Source organism: Cucumis sativus, chromosome 5 (genome assembly GCF_000004075.3).
Source record: "Cucumis sativus cultivar 9930 chromosome 5, Cucumber_9930_V3, whole genome shotgun sequence".
NCBI classification, from domain to species: domain Eukaryota; kingdom Viridiplantae; phylum Streptophyta; class Magnoliopsida; order Cucurbitales; family Cucurbitaceae; genus Cucumis; species Cucumis sativus.
Window position 1 is genome coordinate 31,334,117 of NC_026659.2, and position 22,242 is coordinate 31,356,358.

The window sequence follows — 22,242 nt, forward strand, 5'->3', positions numbered from 1 at the left end:
TGTCTTTTAATTGGACCAAGTCTGAATTCCAACTACTACAGCGACACCATGTTTTTACGGATGAAAAAGTCTACAGCTTATTCTTATTATTTGTGGAGGTTCGGGAGACATGTTATAGTTAATTTGGTTTCAATATATCTGTTTTCATTTTTCATATCCTTTTTGGGTTTGTTCTACCAGCTGCCACTATTGAAACTTCATCGTGTCATCAAATTCTTTGAAGATGAGTACTTTTGATACTTTCATAAGTTTTAGAGGCGAAGATACTCGTAACACGTTCACCGGACATTTGTACAAGGCGCTGGTTGATTTTGGAATATCGACTTTTATGGACGACAAGAAACTCTTGATTGGAGATAGTCTTAGTGAAGATCTTATTGGAGCTATAGAAAAATCAGGGTCTTTCATTGTTGTTTTATCAGAGAACTATGCTTCTTCAAAGTGGTGCTTGAGAGAATTGGTGAAGATAATTGGTTGTATGGTGGAACAAAAGCGTCGAGTTCTTCCTGTATTTTACCACGTGAGTCCTCATGATGTTCGACATCAATCAGGGTGTTTCAAGAAAAGCTTTTGTGAATATGAAGAAATTCTTCAAGAGCTCAACGATAGGGAAGGAGATAAATATACGAAGGAGGTTCAAGAATGGAGGAGTGCGTTGACAAAAGTTGGCGAGCTCACTGGAGTAGTTGTAACAAAAGATAGGTGATGTACCTATTCAGTTTTGATTTTTTTGTTGTTGCTAGTTCTACAATAGTAATTAGAATATAATGATAATCATAGACAAAGGACGGCCATATATGATAGACTACTATCACTATCTATCACATATAGATACTAGTAGTTGTGATATATATAAATACATTTTGGTATCTATCATTAGATAGACGGGGATAGAAGTCTCTTAGCGTTCATCTCAGTGATAAAAATTGATACAAGTTTGTAGTTGATAGACCCATACTGAATAAAAGTCTATCGATGTCTATAAGTGAAAGAAACTGATAGAAGTTCATAACGGCTGATAAAGACTAATAGAAGTTTAGCAATGTCTATTATTGATAAGATTGATAGAAATCTCTCATTGATATACTATAGTGAATAGAAAATTATTCAAATCAATCATTTATAGAACTTGATAGAAGTCTATCAGTGATAGAAATTGATGGTTGTCGATCAAGAGGCTGATAGAAGTCTGTCAGTGTGTATCAATGATAGAAAGAGATAACACAAGTTTATCATTGATAAAAGTTTATAAAAGTCTTGCCTATTGGTGACAAAGAGTAAGTGTGATATGGTACTATCAATGATATAAGTGTATAACATTCAATCGATGTTAAACAATGATAGAAGGATTCTTTCTCTCACTTATCACCTAAAATCTACACGTCTCAAATTTTCAATCTCTCGCGCTCTCTCTCAAGAAAAATTTGTTTTTAAAGAATTGTTAGTATATAGTAGTTAATGTTCACTGCTTTGTTTTTATAGAGACAAATCCACTGTTGAGGATAGACAATAATGATAGTGGGATAGACAATGCTAGATAGTATTTTATATAACCCTCTATCATATGACAGAACTAACCATTTAGTTTTGTTTCTAACGGATAAATTTTATCCATTTACATTAACAAATAGGTTTATAGTTTATAGTTTCTGTGTCAATCTATTAAAAAGAGAAAAGTGGTACTCTGTATTTATAGCTTTTTTTTTCTTTTGTTTTGATAGATGATTCATGCTAATTCTAAAATATTACTCTATTAGATTTTTTTCTTCTATGAAACCACTATCAACTAGACAATTTTATAATTGTCGATAAATAGTGATAAATTACTATTATCGTCTATCACCCACAAACATTGATTGACTACTATCGTCGTAATTGATAGTTGGTACATGGCAGATAATTTCCATAGCTATTATACATTCTTAACCAAATGTCGTCTTCTTCATCCACCCTTTCAATTTTATCTCATCCTTTGTTTTCTACTGTTCTCTCTCTCTTCAATCTCAGTATCCTGATCTACTTTCCCCATTTTCTTTGGACTTCCCTCCTTTGATATGTAATATTGAATATAGTATGCATGCAGTCTTGAAGCCGCTAGCATCGACAAAATCACAGAACAACTAAGTTCTACGTTGCATCAACAAAAGTTAGTAAATTTGGACGAGCTCACTGAGTTAGTTGATATTGAACGTCAGTTATGCAAGATGGATAAGCTAAATGATTTGGAGCCAAATGTGGTACGTTTTATAGGGATAATAGGGATGGGCGGAATTGGTAAAACAACCATTGCTGAAGTTTTTTATGAAAAAGTTGCATATAAATTCGGAAAAAATTGTTGTTTTCTTCGCATTTATGAACACACTACTTTACTCTCACTTCAACAACAACTTCTTTCCCAACTTCTTCAAACAAAGGACATAATTATAAACAATCAGAATGAAGGAGCAAGCATGATTGGAAGTCGTTTGAAAAATAAAAGAGTTTTGATTGTTCTTGATGGGGTGAAAGAAAAAAGTCAGTTAGAACAGTTAGTTGGAAATCCTAATTGGTTTGGTCAAGGGTCCAAAATCATCATTACAACCAGAAATAGGGATGTTCTTCGTCAGCCAAATTATAAAGATAAAATGGTTGAATACAAAGTGGAGTTTCTTGATAATAAAAGTGCCATGACACTCTTTTGCAAACAAGCATTTGGATCATGTGATCAGTTTCCCAGTAAGAATTTTGAGGACTTTTCTAAGGAGATTGTAGAAAGGGTTAAAGGACATCCACAGGTTTTGAGACAAATTGGGTCGTCTTTATATGATAAAGGTATAGAGATATGGAAAGAACAATTGAAGAGTCTTGAGGAAGATTACAACAATCGTATATTTAAGACATTAAAGATAAGTTTTGATGATTTAGGAAAGACAAGCCAAGAAGTTTTTCTTGATTTTGCATGCTTCTTCAATGAGAAGAAGAAAGAGAGTGTGATTGAAATACTTAAGAGTCTTGATTATAGACCTCATAGCGAAATACAATTGTTGGAAGATAGATGTCTCATTGAAGTAAGACGTGACAACACAATATTTATGCCTAAGTGCATTCAAGCTATGGGTCAACAGATTGAACGTGAAGCTGATAAACGGAGTAGGATTTGGCTTCCGAAAGATGCCCATGATGTATTTGATGAACCACATGTAAGACTGAAATATAAAAGTTTATATATATACATATATATATATAAATGTTTGTTTATCTTTCCCTTTCTTATATGTTTTAAATAATGTTTATTTACAGAGAGTAAAGGACATAAAAGGTGTAGTCTTGAAATTGGAAGAGAAGCAAGAAGAAGTAAAGTTAGAGGGTAAGGTTTTTGAGGATATGAGAAGTTTAAAAATATTGGAAATTGGGAATGTAGAGGTGAGTGGAGACTTCACACATCTCTCAAAACAATTGAGATTGCTCAATTGGCAAAGCTATCCCTCACAATGTTTGCCATTACGTTTTGAATCAAGATATTTATTTCAACTTCTTTTGCCTCTAAGTCAAACAAGGCAACTTTGGAATGGTCAAAAGGTTAGTACATACAAATATCATATCATATATATCATAGGTATAACTTTTTTTAAAATGCAACCCAACTGTGTTTTGTGACAGGGATTTGAGAAATTGAAGGTTATTAATGTTAGCCGTTCGAAGAATTTACGAGAGACTCCTAACTTTACTAAGGTTCCAAATCTTGAAAGTTTGGACCTAAGTTATTGTCCAAGGTTGTGGAAGATTGATTCTTCTATTAGTCGTCTCAATCGTTTGACGTTGTTGGATGTATCGTATTGTATCAATCTTGAAAGCTTGCCATTTTCTAGAAGCTGCAAAAGCCTCGCAAGAATAAATTATGCTGGCTCAGGTCTTGAAGAAAGAGGTATATATACGTACCTTTCATTATGGTAAATAGAACTCTCCCTTAGCATAACGTGAAAATTATAAAATGCATAATAATAATAAAATATAAAATAACATTTTAGAAATACATTATGTTATTTTATATGATCAGGTTACATTCAAATTTTAGTTCCTATCGTTGTATAACTTAGAATTTAGTCTCTATAATTTGATAGCTTTCGTATGCAGTGAAATGATATTTTTCAACTAGATTGATATGACTAATGTTTTCCAAAATTTTGATTGAACTCGAAGAAATACTTAGAAATATTATAGAAAAAAAACCCCTCGACTAATCCATTTGATTGGGCTCTACTGTCTCTATCAATTTTTTTGATAATATATGTTATCTCTGTATCATGATATTTTAATGAATTATTCCATGAGGCTTTTGCAAAAATAGCAAAAAAAAAAAAAAAAAAATTATGATAACAGAGTCTATGTCACAACATTTTTTAAATTTGTAAAAGTAGCAAATTTAAAAGTGATAATCCTTTGACGCTATGATTAGTATCTGATATTCCTCTAATAGAGCTATGATTACCATCTGATAGTTATTTGATCATATTCGCCATGGGCAAAAAATTAATACATGAGCTATTTTTTTCTATATGTTTTTATCATTTGATGCAATTTCTCTTGTTACTTTGCTTGCTAATTATATTATTAACTTCATTTTATAAATATGTTTTGGTAATTAGGTATGGAGAACCTTCAAAACAATGACTCCCAACTTGTAAGCACCTATTCATTCATATGATACACTAGTTGTTTTTAAAATTAATTTAATTAATAATTAAAATGTGTGATCACATCATCTCAGTATAAATAATGGTTGGAATGAACATTTTTCAGTTGGATCAATTATCTCAAGATCTCCTCAATGTGAGGAGTAAAGAACCCCGACTAAATCTCCACTATAATCTTGAATGAATACAACAAAGTTCTCCCTCAGATAAATATCTCGAGAATAATAATCCTGGCAACAAACGACAATACCAATGAAGAAAAATAAAAAGATGACATCATATGTGGTAGCCAACTATTCGAATTTAAATAGCTCCAAACGAAATTTCCATTGTTCAGAATGAAGACATTGTGCGAAGAATATACCGTCAAAATTTCATGTTGATCGAACCACATATATGGCTGAAGAATGAAAAAAATATTCTTTTTCTATTTTCTCTCAGGGTTGCGTCACACTCATCACTTTTTCAAAATTTCAATTGCATAAATAATTAACCCTAAACAAAATTGTGGGTTGGGGAAATAAAGTCCATCAATGATGATGATAGTAATCGACTTCAATTGATCAAGATGTTAATAATTTCTTATTTGAGTGATTTTTGTTTTTTAAATTTCCATAGTATGATATAATTGCTAAATTTATAAATCAATATTTTCAGGCCAAACGGAGGTTTATTTCTAGACTTGAAGATCTGATCTGCAGCAGATTAAATAAAATTGGTAAGTAAGTAGTCATAAATACTATCATAAGTTTAAAATACCAATACACAGTTCAGTATTTTTGGATTCATCATAATCTTGAGGCGTTGCTTCATATATATAGATGGTTCTATTCTTCCATGTAGAAAAGCTGTCTTTAATTACATCTAAATGATCAAGTTCTAAATCAAACTAAACAACTAGTGAGAGAGTAGAGTTCTTAGAGAAGTGTGCTTAACACCAGCAGAAACACCTTTTTCTATATCGATCATAGTAATCCACTTTAAATGTCTCCTATGCTTCGTCTTTAGATTTAAGCAAAACTATCCAACTTTTTATTTTTTCTAGAAAAATCATTTATAGAAGTTAGAAAATACGTGAAACCACTTAGGAGAAGAAGTATGTGAAGGGCCCCCCAAATCTGAATGTATGTACTCCAAAATTTCATTTGCCAATGATCCAATCCTATGGTAGTATGCCTCAATTACACAACATTTGTAGTCATTTACTGCATGCTGATATGAGAAAGTTGTTTATGCCATACATCTCCCTCAGCATTCAGCAACACCTTTATCTAAAACTATGAGTGCTGTTTCGAACTTGATGACTTGTAAACCATTCGTTTTTGTCCCAGCCAGCATAGTTTTTTTACTCACAAAAGCACCCTCCGGAGAGAGGTAGTCAGGAGAAATGGTATCTCTCGACAGGTAGCACTGTGCATTGGAAGTAATGGGTAACTTCTGATGCCGTATGAAGGCATCCAGAGTTAGTTAGAGAAAGCCTTTAATGTTATGATTCTGTCTGACACATTTAAGGACGGCATCGGGGCTTACTCTCATCTCCCGATGCCTTGTGTACTGCATTAGAAGATACCCTTAGAAAATCTTCAAACTGTTGGAAGCGTACGATGAACACCCCAAATAGATAATTATATATCCAGTAGAATATTTAAGAGGAAAAACAAACTTTATTGGAAGCCTCTAATTTTTTTTACGTGTATTCTACTAAAACTTAGATAATTTAAATTACAACAATTCAATACTATTTATAGGATTGTGATGAACATAACTCATACTACAAATTACACACAACAATTTAAAACCTAAATTTAATTAATATGAAAACTCCTACTAAATGAACTCTAAACATCGTTGAACTTTTTCTAACTTTCATAAATCAATTCACATATAACTTATTTGTTTAAAGCAAATGTATGCTTAATTTCAGATCTCAATCTCATCATCTTTGTGTCTCCCCATTTCAGGTTCCAGCTCGCATCCGCCCATCTCCCCCAATGTCCCTTCTGCCAGCCGCAGTGACTCCAACGCACAACCACCGTCGTCCGCCTCTGCCTCATCTTCCTTCTCACCACCACAATGACTCCAACACACAACTTCCATCGTTCATCTATCTCTCCATCGCCACTCCGTCTGCCACACACATTTCAACCATCGCCTATCGTCGTTGTTTAGCCTGCCGCACCCAGTCCACGGTCTCTCTTTCTCTTCACTTCGTGAAGTCCTCTTTATTGGTAAACAATTTTGCTCTTGTTTTATTTGGTTTATAATGATTTGAATTTGAAATTTGTTGTATTTCATTTTTCTAAAAGAAATTTTATATACATCAACGATTTCTGATGTAGATTGTGTTCAATTTGAATTAGGACTAAGACATAAATTAAAGCATTATGTATAGCTTATAATTAATATAGATATGGTGAATGAGTTTGTATGCTTTGGTGGATTTGTATGGTTGAATTAGTTTATGAAGGCCTAGACTTGAATGATGTATGCTTTTGATTGATGATATTGCTTGAATGAGCATGTTATTGTTGTTACCTTTACACATCCGAGGGCCAGACCGTAACGACGATAATAGTAAATATGTCGCCAATGTTTATAATTTTTTATTTAAAACAGTAACTATAATGGTAACCATAATTATACCAATGTTAATGATAATGATACGAACACAATTGGATTAGTTCATGCTTTGCTTGTCAATCAAATTTGTGTCTTTTGTTTATAGATTTGGAAGTGTACCCCATATGTCATATGTCAGTACCAAGGCAATACACAAGTAAACAACACCAAATGTAATCAAAGGATGCCCACTTTTCAAATTATCATAGAGTTAATAATTACCAGCGGACTAGGGTAAACATGGCCTTAATTACTCCTTATAGTTTCATAGAAGCTCTTAAATAGTCCATATGATATACAATAAAATCTTCATAAATAGTATTTGTTTTATCTAACTACTCTCTGGAAACGTATTATCATTGCAAAATACGAACAATCATACTTGGGTGAGCTTCCAACTAAGAGCAAATATAGCAGCTCAAAAGCTTCATGGATGTCTATCATTAAAGGAGTTGACTAGGTTCTTCCTCAGATTAAATGGAGCATTAGAAGGGGTGACTCCCTCTCATTCTGGCACAGCCGTTGGCATGAACTTAGTCCGTTCACGCAGAGCAACCCGAGATTATTTGCTCTTTCTTCCAGAAAAGAAAACTCCATTGCAAACATGTGGAACGCAGAAACAGCTGATCATTGGGACCTTTATCCTTGTGGACCATTAAGAAGTGTCGAGGAAGCTCTTTGGGACGATATGAAAGCATTCCTCCCTCCCTTGCCTGGTTCTGGTTTCGACAGACCTCATTGGATTTTAAACAGTAATGACAACTTCTAGGTGGCTTCCATTAAACTTGCGAGACCTCATAACAACCAAGATGAGATTAATGATAATAATGGGGTTATTTATAACAACTTATGGAAATCAACCATCTCCAAAAGATGCAAATTCTTTTTATGGACTCTCCTTCGTGAGTGTATCAATACCATGGATATGCTACAAAGAAGACTCCCAACTTGGAATATAAATCTCTCTTGGTGTATTCTCTTCAAAGCTGCTGAAGAAGACAAATATCACTTGTTCTCCCTCTGCCCCTTCTCAACAAACCTTTGAAAAAATGTTGAAGTTGTATTGGACAAACCCCTTCTCCTTTCAAATTCCTCTATCTTATGCAAAGAAACCTTCAAAACAAAAAAAAAACAAACCATCAAATAACACCTGGTGGCTGCTACCCTTTGGAATATCTGGAGTGAAAGAAACAAAAGGATTTTTAAGGGAAAGAAAAAACAGTTGATTCAGTATGGGAAGACATTCAAGCTATAACTGGTCTCTGGACAAGTCGTTCTTCCCTTTTCAAAAATTACTCGTCCAGTTCTATTGCTTTAAATTTACATGCTTTCTAGCAAATCGGGTTTATAGGGCTGCCCTCTAGCCCTTTTTGTATCTTCTACTTCTTGTTCATATCTCTTTATTATTAATGAAGTGGGTTTGATGTGGATGCATTGGTATATTTTCCTTGTGGAGATATCCTTTTGCATTTGCTATCCCAAAGTATCTTTATCAAAAAAAAAAAAAAAAAAAAACTATGTAGACTAAATTATAATTAAAAACTACTGAGAGAAAATTATAATTATAACAATTCAAACAAGCTAAAGAATACTAGTAAGGGATAAAATTGTTCGTAGATTAAAATATACATTAAATTCAGGATCTTCATAAGCTATCATGCATTGGCCTAATAGTAGAGAAAGAGACCGTCTTAATCAGAACTAACTTAGAGATCATGAGTTCTAGGGAGAAATCATTGACATAAGATTGATCTCCGATAAAGAAGAAAACAATATAAACAAAGTTTAGATTAGAATTAATAACAAAAATTAAAATACATATAAACATAAATAACTAAAGAAACAACTTTTCCCAACATTTTCAAGACTCATGAGTCCATTACCAAAAGGTAAAAATAAAAAAAATAAAGAACCATTTCTCACTATTTCTCAACTCACATCCAAAGACAAAGAAAAAACCTTCTCTCCTCTCACATTCAAAACAACAAATAGTCTCTATTGTTTGATAAAATTATCATGTCTTTGTTTTATGAAACTATAGGAACAAAATTCCAACGAAAGACGGTTGGGACAACATTCTAATCATCTGCGAGAGTAAAGAACTAGATTTGGCCTAATGTTGGTGTAATTTTCTTCTGATTTCTCTGCAATATTGTATCAAAGAAATTTGTTCCACTTCATCTAGTCTCTTCCATGTTTCATTCCATACATCCAAGTCCTTATTATGCAAATAGGAACCAATGGTTCTCAAAGCTAATGGAAGTCTTTCAACCTTTTCCACAATTTCACTACAAAGATCCTTTTTATCAGATGGGCCGCCATCTCCAAATGCATTCTCGCAAAACAGTGAGTAAGCTCTCTCACGAGAAAGTAACTCCACCTTGTATTCTTGCACTTGATCTCTATAATTGAGTTCATGCAGAACATCTCTATTTCTAGCTGTAATAATAACTCTGCTTCCAGGTGCAAACCAGTTCGGACTTCCAACTAACCTTTGAATTTGGTTTCTTTCATGAACTCCATCAAGAACAATATATAACAACTTTTCTATTACTCATGTGATGCTTAATCAGTTGTGCTCCATGATCTTCATCCCAGATTTTAGTTTCTTTTGATTGAAGATGAGAAAGCATTTGATGCTGAAGTGGGACTGAACTGTTTTGCTTTGAAGAAAGGTAGAGAAAATAACCACTTTGGAATTCATCTACAATTGTGTTGTAAACAACTTCAGCAATGGTTGTTTTACCAATGCCACTTGACCCAAAAATCCCCACAAAAAGTATGTTCTTGGATCGTTCTAAATCTAGGAGATTACAAGCTTTCTCCACTTGATTCTCCATTCCAACTAAACTAGTTTTGTGAGCAAGTACTAGCTTATGATTAGTCTGCTTCCCCATATCCTTCGTAATATGCACTTCTTTAGTGCTGCAAGATCAAAGTATTTCAAAGTTAATTAGATCGACAGTAGAATGCTGTAAGTACCAGTTGGATTCACGCTTTTGAAGAATTCAATCAAATATATCATTATTAATGGGAAGGATAATGGAAAAAGATATGTTTTGTTGAAGTGTTGATATAACTCAATTTACCATCACCCATTAGCTTAAGCTTTAGGTTAATTATTCATTTAACATGATAACATAGCAGGAGAGGAGATCTTGTGTTCAAACCTCTATAATAATATCATTTTTCTCTATTTAATATTGATTTCCAATAGATTTTTTATGTACTCTACCTGTACTCTTGAAATCGTAGGAACTTGACCTTCTTTTTCAACAGACGAGCATTAGATGGAGGTGACATCACTGACATCGTGCATGCAAGGGAACCAGTCATGAAATAAAACTAATTAATAATAATGTTGTGGAATTGTTGTGGAATTGGAAACAGCCAACAAAAAAAAAAAAAAAAAGAAAGAAAGAAAGAAAGAAAAGCACTTTGCCTTCAAAATTTCTTAACCTCCCCTTGGACTTTTCTCCTTCCACATATTTTGTACTTTTCAACAGACGAGCATCAGATTGTGAAGGTGACATCTCTGACCTGGTGCATGCAGTAGAACCTGTCATGAAATAAAACTAATTAATAATGTTGTGGAATTGGAAACACCCAAGAGAGAGAGAGAGACAAAAAAAAAAAGAAAAATAAATAAAAAGATGAAGAAGAAGAAAGAAAAGCACTTTGCCTTCAGAAGTTCTTAACATGCCCAAGGACTTCTCTCCTTCCACATATTTTGTACTTTTTGGAAGCTTCGGTACTCGCTTTAGCTCGGGGCAATCATTCAAGTAAAATGCTTTAAGGTTAATAAGTTGTTCAATGCTTTCTGACAGTTTTTCAAAATGATTGCTGCTAAGATCTAGAATTTCCAATGAGGAAAAGAGTTTAAGATCATTAGGAATGTCTTCGTCCACCAGATTACAATCACTTAAATTTAAATCTCTGCGTGAACTAAAATAATTTGCTGGCAAACTAGCTAAAGAATGCCAAATATTGCTTTTCAGCCTTTCACAGTTCAAAATTCTTAGATTTTCCAAGAAAGGAATAATGCTTATGGATGTTCCCCCAATGTCAAGCTCCTCGAGAGGCTTTACATTCCCCAAACTTGATGGAATTTTGTCCAAGTTTTTGCAACCATTAAGAATGAGAGTTTTAAGTGAACTCAAGCTACCAATTTCAGTTGGAAGACAAGGAAGTCTAATACAATTCCTCAGGTTCAATAAAATCAAGCTAAATAGATTTGTAATTGAGATAGAGAGTTCATTTATGAAAGTTCCATCAATGTGTAGTTCAGTCAAATATCCCATCAGACATCCAAACTCTTGAAAAAACTCTAGACCGCAGTTAGAAAGAACTAAAGTTTCAAGACTTTCGCAAGTGATAGCAAATGAGAAGCTTCTGAAACTGACACAACCCTCCATATCCAATAAAATTAGATGAAGGAGACTATTTATTGAATCATGAACCTCTTGTAGTGTTTCACAATTCCGTAAAATCAATCTTTGAAGATTTAGAACCTCTGAAAAATCAGGAGTCTCAACCAAATGCTTTGAATCACTTACATCAATCTCCTTCAAGTTCTTAAATAATTTCTGTTGCAAAACAAATCAATTGTATCTACTCTGTTAGACATTAATTTTGTAATGCAGACATATAATAATTTATTGTGTATATATAGTTCAAATAAGATTCAGTTTTGTTATGATGGAAACAAACTGATTTGCAAAGAAGAATTCGACTTAGAGATTTATGTTGATCAGTTGTGTGTTAATCACGTCCACGGACTGATAGTGAATCAGTTCTATTATCTTTCAGGTGAAGAAAGATGTGGAATACATAACAATATGAAAAGAAACATAGAAGTAGGATTTCATCCTAGTGCTTTCAGACATCAGAACTCGTGAGTCTAGAAACGCTTCAATGCCACACATGCATGAGATGACTTGCGCCACTTTAGCAGCCAACTCATAAAGATTACAGATTAAGTGTTAAGTTTCTAGCAGTTAGCATGCTAAATGATTTGTTTTGCCCCTTCTAATAGTTCAAACCAGCTAAAGAATACCAAGTAAGAGATAAAAGTTGTTCATAGATTGAAATATGCATTAAATTCAGGATCTTAACAAACTATATCATGCATTGGCCTGGTGGTAAAAAAAGAGATATAGTCTCAATAACTAACTAAGAGGTCACGAGTTTAATCTATAATGTTTACCTATTAAAGCAAGGTTTCTAGAGTTTGTCTTATTCAACCACCACCTCTTTGTCTCTGCTTATAACAACACTAAAGACTACGTTATTAGCAAAGACATACCCCAAATCCGCATACATTTGTTGCCTAAATTAGATCAGATCCATCCATTAAGTTTTTGCTCTTATGTAGAACAAATTGGCCATCGACAAGGCCCATTGCAGCCTAGCTGTCTCCATCACAACATGTACATCAATTTGGGTCAAGTCTTCTACATTCCGCCTGGACACTCACAGATATTCAAGAAAAAAAACTCAAGGTGCTTACATAATTGCTAGTGGGTTCTTTTTTTTTAAAAAAAAAACATACAAACGGTTATTCAGTAGGTGCACTCAAGGATGGACACCCTTTTAACACCCTCATCATACCTCATATATATTCATTAATGTGAAGGGGTACAACTACAAACCAACTCAATTTGAATCTAAAAAGCCTTGACAATGGAATCAAACCACAAACTTTGAACTAAATCAGCATGATTTCTTTGTCAGCTTCAGACCCAAAACATATAAAACCTCAAACCAACATATTCTAAAAGCATAATAAAGAGCTAAAAGCATAATAAAGAGCACGATCAACCCAAAATTAAATCACATTCTTCAGCTATGGAACTCAAATGAGCTGAAATTTCAGAATGAGGCAAAGAAGATAATCTACAATAAAAAACCGGCAACTTCTGCATTTAAATTATGGTTAAGTTACAAATATGATCCATGCACTCCTCGGACAAAGTTAGAATTTAGTTTTTATAATTTAATATCTCATGAAATAATGCATATGATATAATAAAATTCTATTTCTTACAAATAGTCTTCTTTTATCAAACTAAAGAGGCTAAATTCAAATTGAAAATAAAAATTGTGCGGACAGAATTCTAAGTATCATCCAACTCAATCAATGGCATAAAAGAGAACACAATTATATTATTAATAACACATATACCTATTCCACTGGTATGTTGGATCTTGAGTATTATTAGTGTAAATTCTTCTGACTTTTCTGCAATACTGTATCACAGAAGTCTTGCTCCACTCCATCTAGTCTCTTCAATGTTTCATTCCACACATCCAACTCCTTATTATGCAAATAGGAGCCAATGGTTTTCAAAGCTAATGGAAGTCTTCCAACCTTTTCCACAATTTCATTACAAAGTTCATCTTTATCGGAAGGGCCACCTCCAAATGCATTCTTGCTAAACAGTGAGTAAGCACTTTCACGAGAAAGTAACTCCACCTTGTATTCTAGCACTTTATCTCTATAATTTAGTTGATGAAGTACATCTCTCTTTTTAGTTGTAATAAGACTTCCAATTGATAACAAGTATGTGCAAGCGTTGGATGCATAGTTAATTAGTAGCATGAACTTTACATTTTGTATCTAATACATTGGTATTGTTAAATTATGTAAGATTTTTAATTTGACAATTACTATTTGATGCAAATATTCACTTGGTGTGTTGATAGCATTGGAAAAGTAACAAAGCAAACTATATGATATGTTGCATCATCAAAAGTTAATAGGTTGGGATAGGTTCAAGAAGGGAAATGGGACAAAAGTAACACATTTTTTGTTTTCGTTTCTAAAAGTAGTACATTTTTGTAAACCTAGTAAAACTATTTTTCTCGGTCCATCCCAAGCGAAATCGACACCGAGTTTTCCTAAAATATTAAAAAATTCAACTTATGGATTTTTCTGGATTTTCTCCGTGCATCTGATCGGTAGATATTAGATCAAGATCAATTTTTTAGCCTCTCTCTACAATTTTGCGATAGAAACGAGTGGTAGGTATGTGATTTGGGAAATTTTGAAAAAGGTAGAATCTCGATATTGGAAAATTTTAATATTTTAGGAAAATCTTGATGTTGATTTTGCTAAGATGGATCAAGAAAAAAATCGATAAAAAATATTTTAGAAAAATCTTCACTCGAGATTGACGGAGAAAAACAGTTTTAAAGTGGGTTAGTTTTGTCATTTTCTTCAACTTAAAAGCATAAGGTAAAGGAAAAAGAAAAAAAAAAAAAGAAACTAATCCGATCTCTAGTCTCTCAAACTCTCTTTCTCTCGATTTCTCTTGCAATTCCATAGCTGATTTTGATCCAGTTCTCATGCTGTTTAGTAAGAGTTTCTGTTTTATGTTTTATGTGTTTTTGTTATTTTGTCATTTTTCCTTCGTGTTATAGATAGTTTTTTTTTGTCCTATTTTCTTTCGTGGAAACATTTGAATCTTAAATGTATAAACCTAATATAATTTTTTAATTGTTTCAAGTTGATTTATGGTAGTTTCAGAGTTGTTTCAAAGCATGTAATTGTTTTTTTTTTTTTTTTCATCTCACAAACATTTCACAGGTTTTTAAGTTCAAATGTTTAATCTCAAATGAATTATATATTTGTACTTATGTGTGGTTTAGGATTCTTTAAGCTACTATTTTTTGCATCAGCTCGTAATCTCATAAACATTTCACACTATCAAACTTTAAATGCCCAAGGCTGAATTAGTCATATATTTATTTAGGGTACGACTATGCATGTTTTATTTAGTTTTTAGCTACTATTTTTTAATTTAGCAAAATTAATTATCATACACTTTTTTTATGTGATATATGTCAACTTCTAACTTCAAATAGCTTAGGAGGGGTAGCAATTTAATTTCAAAATGAATAGTGAAAGTTGGAATATGCGAGATGCGTGTGAGATGAAACATAATTAGAGCCTAATAGACTCACTAAACATGCACAGAAACACATCAAGTGGCTTAAGAGGGGTAGCAATTTTATTTTGAAACCCATAGTGAAAGTTTGAAATGCGCGAGATGCATGCGAGATAGGTGCAAGATGTGTGCGAGATAAAATATAAGGGCCCAAGAGATTAATTACCAAACATGCATAGAAACACTCCAAATGGCTTGGGAGAGGTAGCAATTAAATTTTGAAATGCATAGTGAAAGTTGGAATGTGCGAGATGCGTACGAGATGTGTGTGAGATAAAACATAAAGGCCTAAGAGACTTACTAAACATGCATAGAAACACACCAAATGGCTTCGGAGGGGTAGCAGTTTGATTTTAAAACACATAGTAAAATATTGGAATGTGCGAGATAAAATATAAGTGCATAAGAGACTTACTAAACCGAATTGCTTGCACTCCTAAATATATATTGTAACATCTTCAACGATTCCTAGACATATATAAACGTTGCATTTTTATTTAAAGAATCTTTCTCACTCAAGCAAATACTAAGAAGTTGTAACAAAATTTCTACTAACAATGCATTCACAAATACTAACACATGATGATGAGAAAATTCATACAAAAGGAAAGATAAATCCATAAAATCATAGTGTAAGAGAGATTAAAGGAGAGTTCAGTTAGTTTTAGTTGGATTCAATTCCAAGCCTATCAAAGGATCATTTAACACATATAGTCCAAACTATATCTTCATATATCTTCCACCTTTACTAAAGAAATTGATCCCTATTATTGAATGCTACCCAGTTTCAATTTTCAAACACCTAACAACTATCACAAATTTATATAAATTTATATATATATAAAAAAAAAGCACATAGAAGAGGAAATCACCTATCAAGATTTGACGAAGAGGCATGACAAGAGATTTTGACTGCCACAGGAAAGCTCGGACGTGCCAACGAAAATTGAAGATGATGAAAATGAGGGAGAGGCATGAAGAAGAAATGGAGAGACGTTCAGGGAAGCATGGCGAGAGGCGTTCACTAGAGGATGAAAATGAGACTGAAGGAAAATTTAGAAATTTAACACCCAATTTATTTATTTATTATTATTGTTATTATTTTTCCTATTTTTTGTAATTTTCCACAAAAATTTCAAGTGTTGAAGGAGTTGAGGGGCGGGTGTGTTGGGTGTCGACGCTTGATGGAACTCCGTTTATGTCCGCCGCCCTATGTCATCGGAGACGGCGTTCGACTCTTCTTACACCCCTTTAAACGCCTTCACGCCTTCCGTAGTTACCCTTTCGTGCCAAATTTGCAGGTCAAATGTACTTCACTCACCAAACAAACCCACCGATTCCTCTCCACATTGTCCACAACCGCGGCCACCGGTGACCAATCGGCGACCAATCGCTTAATTCGGAAGTTTGTAGCTAGTTCTCCGAAATCGATTACTCTCAGTGTTCTCTCAAATATCGTCTCCACTCACACCCCTCAACCTGAGCTCTGCTCTGCCGCTCTCACTGTAAGTATGCCTTCTTTGTTTTCCCCTCTGCATTTCCACGTCTTAAAGTTGAAGAAAGTTTATTACTGATCTCTTCTGATTCTGTCGTTAAACGTCTCCATCAATTTCGTTATGTTCATGTAGTTATATTCTAGAATTACTGAAGCCTCGTGGTTCACATGGAATTCCAAGCTAGTTGCTGACCTTGTTGCCTTCCTCGATCAAAATGGACTGTACAGTGAGTCGGAAGTCCTGATTTCCGAGGCAATTTCGAAGTTAGGGTCTCAAGAAAGAAAACTTGTGAATTTCTACTCCCAGCTGGTTGAATCTCAATCCAAACACGGTTTTGAAAGAGGATTTGTCGACTCCTATTCTCGCCTTCTTGAGCTTCTTTATAATTCGCCTTCAGTTTATGTTAAACGTCGAGCTTATGAATCTATGGTTACCGGTTTGTGCTCCATGAAAAGACCTCACGAAGCTGAGAATTTGGTAAAAGAAATGAGGAGTAAAGGAATTACGCCTACTGCATATGAATATAGGTCCATTATTTACGCCTATGGAACATTGGGATTGTTTGAAGAGATGAAGAGGAGTTTGAAACAGATGGAGAATGACAACATTGAGTTAGACACAGTTTGTTCCAACATGGTTCTTTCATCGTATGGTGCTCATAACAAGCTTGGAGATATGGTTCTATGGCTTCAAAGAATGAAAACTTCCCCGCATTGTAATTCCTCTGTTCGGACTTACAATTCTGTCTTGAATTCATGTCCGAAGATTACAGCAATGCTACAAGATCACAAGAGCACCAATTTACCAGTTTTGATTGAAGACTTAATCGCGGTTCTGGACGGCGATGAGGAGGCTTTGTTGGTTGAAGAGTTGTTGGCTGGTTCATCTGTATTGAATGAGATAATGGTGTGGGATGCAATGGAGTTGAAGTTGGATTTGCATGGAGCACATGTTGGTGCAGCTTATGTGATCATGTTACAGTGGATCAAGGAGATGAGACTCAACTTTGAGGATGAGAGCTATGTGATTCCAGCACAAGTTACATTGATTTGTGGATCTGGAAAACACAGTATTGTCAGAGGAGAGTCTCCTGTTAAAGCTTTGATTAAAGAGATTATGGTTCGAACAGAAAGTCCTCTGAGAATCGATCGAAAGAACACCGGTTGCTTCATCTCAAAAGGGAAAGCTGTGAAGAATTGGTTATGTTCACTACCAGGAAAAAAGGATACTGTACCTAATAGAAAAATGCTATAAAAGGCCTTTCAAACCGTAATCCTTGACATTCCATGTTATTAAAATTCTATAACGAATGCGTCTCTCTTCAATTTACACTATCTGTCTGAGTCATACAACCCTAACATAGAGATTAGATAGACAGGATTTGCAACTCAGCTCGACCTATACGAACAGGTCGATGAACCTTCGACTTCATGCTTCTAGAGGTTATAGTTGGTCTGTTGTATGATTTTTTCATGTGTAACCTGAAGCGTGTGGTATGTGGACGGTGAGTCCTTAGGCTTTCGGATCTTTCCTCCAAAGGTCACAACACACACACATCAGACCCAAAAAATGCGAATGAGACTCCCTTTCTCCACTTGTTTGTGTATACCAATTAAAGTTTGGTTTATTTTGGTTCTTATTTTAAAAAAGTGATCACATTTATCCCTTAAAGATGAAGTGAAAAAAACCACGAGGATAGATTTTACCTTTAGAATTTGATCTTAACATGTCATACGACTTTTCTATTAAAAAACAATGCTTTAAGGCTAATACGTACTTGGATGCATATTATTCTGGCAGCCTTTAAGTGACTCAAAAGAATGTGTCGACAAACTACCTAAAGAATGACAAATATTGCTTTTTAGCCTTACACAGTTCAAAATTCTTAGACTTTTCAAGGAAAAAACTACACTAATGGAGGTTCTTAATTATGTTCTGTGACAGAGATTTGAGAAATTGAAAGTTATAATCATATCAGTGATCCAAGTGGAAAGTAACTATCCGCTACAATTTGACTGTAGATATGACTTCAAACAAAATCTCCACCGTCCAAAGTGTACAAATTGACTACACTTGTGTTAAGAACACGCTGACAAAATTTCAGCTCGATTGAACTGCAGATTGACCCTCAAACGAGTGACAGAATGATGCTGGACAGAAGTTATTAATTTCTTTCAAATGCTAAAACTTTTATAGTGGGTACTCCATATCATCACAATATGAATTAATAAAAACAAACATGTTAACTTAGTTTAATCATATAATCTTGTCAGTACCTACCTCCAATATACCAAACCAATAAACCAATAAACCAATGAACTGTCATTTAAAAAATTATGAAGCATCCAAAGATGACACAAATATCAAATTTAATAATAGAATTGAAAACCACCCAATGAAATTTCACATGGGCCGGAGAAAGAGAGTGAATCATTTGAGCAGAAAAAAGAACACTTTAGTTTTCTTCTCAAATCTAAACCATTAGAATCTATTTTGATAGTATCACAGCAGAGTTCTCACAAGCCTTCAATGGCTTCTTCAGTAATAATGGAGAGAAGAGATTCAATAACATCCTTATCTTCTCCTCCTCTTCCTCCTTATTCTCTCTCTTCCTCTTTCTCCTTTACGAAGCTATGACGTTTTCCTCAGCCACAGAGCTAAAGACACTGGACGTAGTTTCACGTCCTATCTTCATGAAGCTCTAACAAGTCAAGGAATTGTAGTTTTCATAGACGAGGAAGATGAAGATAACGGAGGGAAACCGTCAATGGAGAAGACGAAAGCGGTGGATGAATCGAGGTCTTCGATCGTGGTTTTTTCGGAGAATTATGGGAATTTGGTTTGCATGAAGGAAATAAGGAAGATTAGAATGTGTCAGAAGTTAGGGGATCAATTGGTCCTTCCAGTATTTTACAAAATAGATCCAGGCGATGTGAGGAAGCAAGAGGGGAGCTTTGAGAAGTACTTTAATGAACATGAAGTCAATCCTAATATTAGTATTGAAGAGGTTAAAAAATGGAGAAAATCTATGAATAAAGTTGGCAATCTCTCCGGATGGCATGTCCAAGATTCCCAGTTAAGTAATTATCATATATACCAGTTAAGCAATTGAACAAGTTTCGACTCAAAATGATCACTCAACAATTATGTTGAAGAGGAATCTCAAATCAGTCTTACGTAGAACTTTTGAGGTTTGCACCTATTTTTCTTTCTAATCCACTTCTATTTGATAATTATTTGGTTTTTAGATTTATAGTTTTTAAGAAAACCGATTTGATTTCTTCAAAAAAATGTCTATTTTTCATTGACATCTTGGATTCCTACCAAACAGACGACCTTTAATATATTTCTTGTGGCTTCAGATCAAAAGTTAAAGACTATACATAAAAATTGTGAAAATTTAAGAATTATATATAGCAATATATATAATTTTGTCCTTTAATCTCTTAGTATATATGATTTTCATTTGTTCTCTCTAGGCGTTTTAATATGCTAGACATTTTTTCAGCAAACAGCAACAAATCAAAAACCACTTCCCCAAACCTTATGAGGAAGATAATACAATCTGAAAAGAACCTCGAGAGAGAAACCAAAGCATGGACAAATTTGTTATCTTCAATCTTATGAAACATTTTATACGTTTACCTCTAAGTATTGAGCTAAGTTTTCATTTGGTTCTATTGTAAACCAGTAACATTATTAGACTTAATTTCAAATAAATATCAAATCCTAAACTTAGAGGTACAAATGAAACATTATATATACCTACATATCAAATAAAAACTATAGTCAAAACTAGAGATAAGGATCAATTCAATAACATTTTTACATAATATTCTACCAAATATACTCTCTTTTTTTCAGGAACTGAAGCTTAACGGTGAATACTACTTTTTTCCTCTAGGAGAAATTTCCAAAAGATGGTTTACTCTTCAAGTTAAGAGGCCTTCAGTGACAATAAAAGTTCCTCCAAATTTGCACAAAAACAAGAAATGGATGGGCTTGGCATTTTTTGCCATATTTGCTAGTGATATCAACTCCAATATTTCACAATCATTCTCATATCAATTGGAATTTGATGAGTATCCATTGGGGCGTCCATCAATTATTCGTCTGCATGATGGAGCCTTCAGTGATGACTCTCGTCAATTATGGGTTTCCTACGAGCCTCGTGAAGTTTACCCTTATAGGTTAAATAAATGGAGAAACCTTCGTGTTTCTTTTCTACCAAGTTGCTCACAAACAAAGGTAATGATGGAATTCCTTGAATTCGATATGTGACGCTCAAGTTATTTACGTATTTGTCATCTCTACGTCATTTACATTTATGATCTTTTATTTTTTGATCTTCTGTCGATTCTTAACAGGTAATATTATGTGGTGCACGTCTTCTTTACAAGGAAGATTTGGATGAGTTTGTAGACACTATTATTGACAGTGTATTGGGTTGCTCCATAAACCTTCATGAGTTTTATGATGGAGTGTTTTTAAACGGTATGTTGAGTTTGATAAGATCACAAAAGTATGATCCAAATATCGAGGAGGAAGAGGAGGAAGAGGAGGACGAGGACGAGGCTTTGATGGAAACTAAAGGAGGAAATTATGCTTCCACATCTAGCAGTTCTCTTGTATCAACAACAAAAGGCCGTCTTGATGATAGCAATGATTACTACTATAAACTCAAGCAATGCCTTCATGTTTTCTTCCAAAGGAGTTTACAGGTTCTCTCTCTTTTTATCTCTCTCATGCATTTTAATTTTCGAGCAAACTACAAAAATTACTCCTAAAATGTATGATAGCCGTAGTTGCAATAATTATAAAAACTCAACCTGAAATGTTTTATGGTATATGTGCATTAAAAGGATTTCTGATCATTTGTTTAATTAATTATCCCTTCATATAGAACCGTTACAACACCGCGTTCGATTTTATCGTACGGGGACATGGCGTTCCACAACTATTCTCCCACCAACCGGAGAGAAATAGAGCAAGTATTCAACTTCCCCCCACATTATAATTATATACAAACAATGTTTGGATTGGGTTTGTTGTTTGCACACTTCTATATGTCAACAAAAATCCAACTGCTATCTACAACAACCTTGGTTCAAGGATGCCTCATGACCTTATGTGCCAATTTGAAATTGAGCAAGGCCTTCTAAAACCACTTCATATTCACACCACAATGGAGAACAAATGGTTGTGGTTGGATGAAAGACAATTTGTTTGGTTGTACTATACGCCACGAAGAACATTTGGTAACATTTTGCGTCATTGCTCGTATATCCGTGCTATTATTGAAGCTGATAGTCCTGAACTGGCCGTTCGTCAATGTGGAATTTATCTTCTACATAATCAAGATAGGGAGAAGATTGATCAGATATTAATAGAATCGTTACCAACAAGAAGCATCTAAGTATATACTATAATTCTCAGTTATTATTGATGAAGAAAATTATTGATATTGCAATGATATAAGCTTTGGGTTGTGATTTACATGATATG

General features: G+C 34.0%; 5 protein-coding genes across 9 annotated transcripts; 4 read left to right on the forward strand and 1 right to left on the reverse strand.

Moving 5' to 3' along the window:
• Window positions 1–176: 176 nt before the first annotated feature.
• Window positions 177–881, forward strand: LOC116403850 (TMV resistance protein N-like). Its single transcript, XM_031885593.1, has one exon. It carries the CDS (start codon window positions 224–226, stop codon window positions 704–706), a length of 483 nt encoding a protein of 160 aa, XP_031741453.1. The 5' UTR covers window positions 177–223; the 3' UTR covers window positions 707–881.
• Window positions 882–2,083: 1,202 nt separating this feature from the next.
• LOC101204125 (protein SUPPRESSOR OF npr1-1, CONSTITUTIVE 1) lies at window positions 2,084–13,961 on the forward strand. 4 transcript variants are annotated; one of them, XR_004216756.1, is made up of 8 exons: window positions 2,109–3,179; window positions 3,280–3,558; window positions 3,640–3,904; window positions 4,626–4,660; window positions 5,331–5,391; window positions 6,635–6,901; window positions 12,102–12,793; window positions 13,553–13,961. XR_004216756.1 is itself a non-coding variant. In XM_031885588.1 (6 exons), exons 1-6 carry the CDS (start codon window positions 2,205–2,207, stop codon window positions 6,748–6,750), a joined length of 1,731 nt encoding a protein of 576 aa, XP_031741448.1. In that variant the 5' UTR covers window positions 2,109–2,204; the 3' UTR covers window positions 6,751–8,807. The 4 variants fall into 4 exon arrangements, 1 of the variants encoding a protein (XP_031741448.1); XR_004216757.1 differs by lacking the exon at window positions 12,102–12,793 and having other exon boundaries at window positions 2,084–3,179; XR_004216755.1 differs by lacking the exons at window positions 12,102–12,793; window positions 13,553–13,961 and adding an exon at window positions 10,548–10,928.
• On the reverse strand, window positions 9,068–13,613 carry LOC105435621 (disease resistance protein RPP2B). Of its 2 annotated transcripts, XM_031885590.1 has the most exons (5): window positions 13,477–13,613; window positions 10,975–11,878; window positions 10,735–10,851; window positions 10,528–10,597; window positions 9,068–10,217 (listed from the first exon to the last, which is right to left on the reverse strand). In XM_031885590.1, exons 2-5 carry the CDS (start codon window positions 11,705–11,707, stop codon window positions 9,815–9,817), a joined length of 1,323 nt encoding a protein of 440 aa, XP_031741450.1. In that variant the 5' UTR covers window positions 11,708–11,878; window positions 13,477–13,613; the 3' UTR covers window positions 9,068–9,814. The 2 variants fall into 2 exon arrangements, with proteins under 2 accessions (XP_031741450.1, XP_011656065.2); XM_011657763.2 differs by lacking the exon at window positions 13,477–13,613 and having other exon boundaries at window positions 10,975–12,108.
• Window positions 13,962–16,395: 2,434 nt separating the features above from the next.
• LOC105435620 (pentatricopeptide repeat-containing protein At2g17033) lies at window positions 16,396–18,071 on the forward strand. Its single transcript, XM_011657762.2, has 2 exons — window positions 16,396–16,746; window positions 16,870–18,071. The coding sequence occupies exons 1-2, from the start codon at window positions 16,426–16,428 to the stop codon at window positions 17,989–17,991; spliced, it is 1,443 nt and encodes a 480-aa protein (XP_011656064.1). The 5' UTR covers window positions 16,396–16,425; the 3' UTR covers window positions 17,992–18,071.
• A 397-nt stretch (window positions 18,072–18,468) lies between these two features.
• On the forward strand, window positions 18,469–22,233 carry LOC105435622. The gene is made up of 4 exons (XM_011657764.2): window positions 18,469–19,928; window positions 20,602–20,985; window positions 21,105–21,458; window positions 21,641–22,233. The coding sequence occupies exons 1-4, from the start codon at window positions 19,884–19,886 to the stop codon at window positions 21,752–21,754; spliced, it is 897 nt and encodes a 298-aa protein (XP_011656066.2). The 5' UTR covers window positions 18,469–19,883; the 3' UTR covers window positions 21,755–22,233.
• The last annotated feature ends 9 nt before the right edge of the window (window positions 22,234–22,242 follow it).